Here is a 2,636-nt window from a genome sequence, read left to right on the forward strand (position 1 = left end):
ACGTATCGTGTAAGTCTTCGTATGTATCACCAAAATATTTCAAAACTAAACAATATAACTTGTGTTTCAAAAAAAAAACAATATAACTTAAAATATCAAACTTTAAATATGATTTTTTTTTTCTAAAACACTGAGTTAATTTGAAAAGAAACCCACAATAACAATATTATCTTGCAGACTATTATTCGTACAATAACAATGTGTTCACAAAGAATTCTTAAGTACATAATGATTAAATAACTTGGAATCAAGTATGTATAACTTAGGTCACTTATATTTTAATGCACCGCGTTTAACGTGATTAGTCATTAATACACCAATCCTCCGATCTATACCAAAAAAGTCTTTTCTCCCTGTATAGTGTATATATAGAACTTTCCATTATATCTTCTAAATCATTACAATCATACAAAGCCATCAAAAACTAGGAAAAGAAAATCTAAGATGGCCAAAAATATCTCTTTTCCTTTAGTCATCATACTATTCTCCATTGTTTTATTTCTTATTAACTCGTCCAACGCAATGCCTTCTTTCAACGTACAAAGATACGGAGCTAGAGGTGATGGACGAACTGATGCGACCAAACCATTTTTGACGGCTTGGTCATTAGCATGCCGCTCAAGGGCTCGAGCCATGGTCTACATTCCCCGTGGAACATACTTGGTTACAAACCTAGTCTTTTGGGGTCCTTGCAGAAACCATATTACTTTTAAAATCGATGGAACGCTCGTGGCTCCGCCGAATTACTGGAGCATAGGTAATTCTGGATACTGGATCCTATTCGCTAAGGTAAACCGAATCTCGGTTTCCGGCGGAACCATTGATGCTAGAGGATCAGGTTATTGGTCTTGTAGAAAGAAAGGTGGTCATTGTCCCCAAGGTGCAAGGGTATGTTTATATCAAAATCTCATTGATTCTTTAGCTAACTATTTTAGTATATATTAATCAAAATTTCGATATGGTTTTTTGCGCAGTCTATATCGTTTAGCTGGTGCAACAATGTACTACTAAGTGGCCTAACGTCATTGAATAGCCAGAATATGCATGTCACAGTTCATCATTCTTCTAATGTACGGATTCAAAACATAAGGATTAGGGCTCCAAGTGGAAGCCCTAACACCGATGGTATCCACGTCCAGTCTTCTTCTGGAGTCACCATTAGTGGTGGAACCATTGCGACCGGTGATGACTGCATTGCTCTTAGTCAAGGATCTAGGAACATTTGGATCGAACGCATGAACTGTGGACCCGGACATGGAATTAGGTAACCTAACTAAAATGAACGACTTAATTAATATGATGTTTTAGAAACTGATGATGTTAATGATCTAATTAACGTGGGGGTTGCTTGTAAAATTTGATTCAGCATTGGGAGTCTTGGGGATTACTTTAACGAGGAGGGTGTGCAGAATGTAACCGTCACGAGCTCTGTTTTCACCAAGACACAAAATGGAGTAAGGATAAAGACTTGGGCTAGACCGAGCAGAGGGTTTGTGAGGAATGTGGTATTTCGAAATTTGATAATGAGGAATGTCGAGAATCCAGTGATAATCGATCAAAACTATTGTCCTAATGGAAGAGGCTGCCCTCGTCAGGTGAATAACCTAATTGATTTGGTGTAACTCAGATCTCTTACATAGTTTTAAATTATTTCTAAAGAACATTTGTTATGATTTAATCAAACAGAGCTCTGGTGTGAAGATAAGTGGAGTGACGTTTGCAAACATAAAAGGAACATCAACGACACCAATAGCCATGAAGCTGGATTGTAGTAGCAGTAATCATTGCACAGGAATAAGGCTACAAGACATTAGACTTACTTATATGAGAAGATCATCAGCTTCTTATTGCAGGAATGTCCATGGACTAAGATCTGGAGTAGTGATTCCAAGGAACTGTCTCTGAATCAGGATTCCAAGAAATGAAAATTGGGATTCTATATATAAACCCTAAGATTAATTTCTGGGTGTAGATATCTTATATATAAGGTGGTGTTTATTTGATTCTTCTGATGTTTCTTGACCTCAGATTCATCTGAATTTAAATGTGCTGAATTCTTTGGTATGAACTGAAATGAAGAGTAGCAGTGATTTATTCGGTTGTTCTCTTTATCAATGTGCTTGTACCAACTTATGTTTTGTATGAGATAACACAGTTGGACATTTATTTATAATATAAAATAAACAATTATCAAACATAATCAAATTTTATTATTTGGCATCCAACTTGACAGGTCCAATTGATTTTTTAATAATATAAATATGATTAAGAAATTGGCATTACAAGAACATTTATGAAGGCAGATCTAGATTTCAAGAACTCTTTTAACCATTGGAGAAAACAGTACAAATAATTAGCTGATGTTCAGCCTGTAAGAGCATATAGAACCATGTCAAGAAAGAAAAGAACAAGGTAACATATTGATACTCTCTTCCATATCATGTGAAGTTGTTATAAAGCATTGGCTGACGATTACTTTGAGGTTTTTATGTTTACTTTAGTAACGCAAGATTCATGTAGACGACTAAGATCGGATCTCTGCCCTGCGATGACCACATGTCACATGACATTAAATAATAAATTCTTTATGCTTCATTTCTCCGCACGTAACTTCAGCATGAGCTTGTATTCACTTG

The 2,636-nt window shown here is 35.7% G+C and overlaps 1 protein-coding gene across 1 annotated transcript; it reads left to right on the forward strand.

Annotated features, from left to right (window-relative positions):
• Positions 1–371: 371 nt before the first annotated feature.
• Positions 372–2,151, forward strand: LOC108853432 (polygalacturonase-like). Its single transcript, XM_018626843.2, has 4 exons — positions 372–888; positions 975–1,264; positions 1,367–1,595; positions 1,687–2,151. The coding sequence occupies exons 1-4, from the start codon at positions 445–447 to the stop codon at positions 1,903–1,905; spliced, it is 1,182 nt and encodes a 393-aa protein (XP_018482345.2). The 5' UTR covers positions 372–444; the 3' UTR covers positions 1,906–2,151.
• Positions 2,152–2,636: the final 485 nt, after the last annotated feature.

This window comes from Raphanus sativus, chromosome 4, assembly GCF_000801105.2.
Source record: "Raphanus sativus cultivar WK10039 chromosome 4, ASM80110v3, whole genome shotgun sequence".
NCBI lineage: Eukaryota > Viridiplantae > Streptophyta > Magnoliopsida > Brassicales > Brassicaceae > Raphanus > Raphanus sativus.

Excerpts from the sequence above, each read along its gene's own strand:
- LOC108853432 (XM_018626843.2), top strand. The coding sequence starts at position 445 with ATGGCCAAAAATATCTCTTTTCCTTTAGTCATCATACTATTCTCCATT. Across the intron at positions 889-974 it reads ATTGTCCCCAAGGTGCAAGG|TCTATATCGTTTAGCTGGTG; the intron begins GTATGTTTATAT and ends TTTTTTGCGCAG. Across the intron at positions 1,596-1,686 it reads GAAGAGGCTGCCCTCGTCAG|AGCTCTGGTGTGAAGATAAG; the intron begins GTGAATAACCTA and ends TTAATCAAACAG.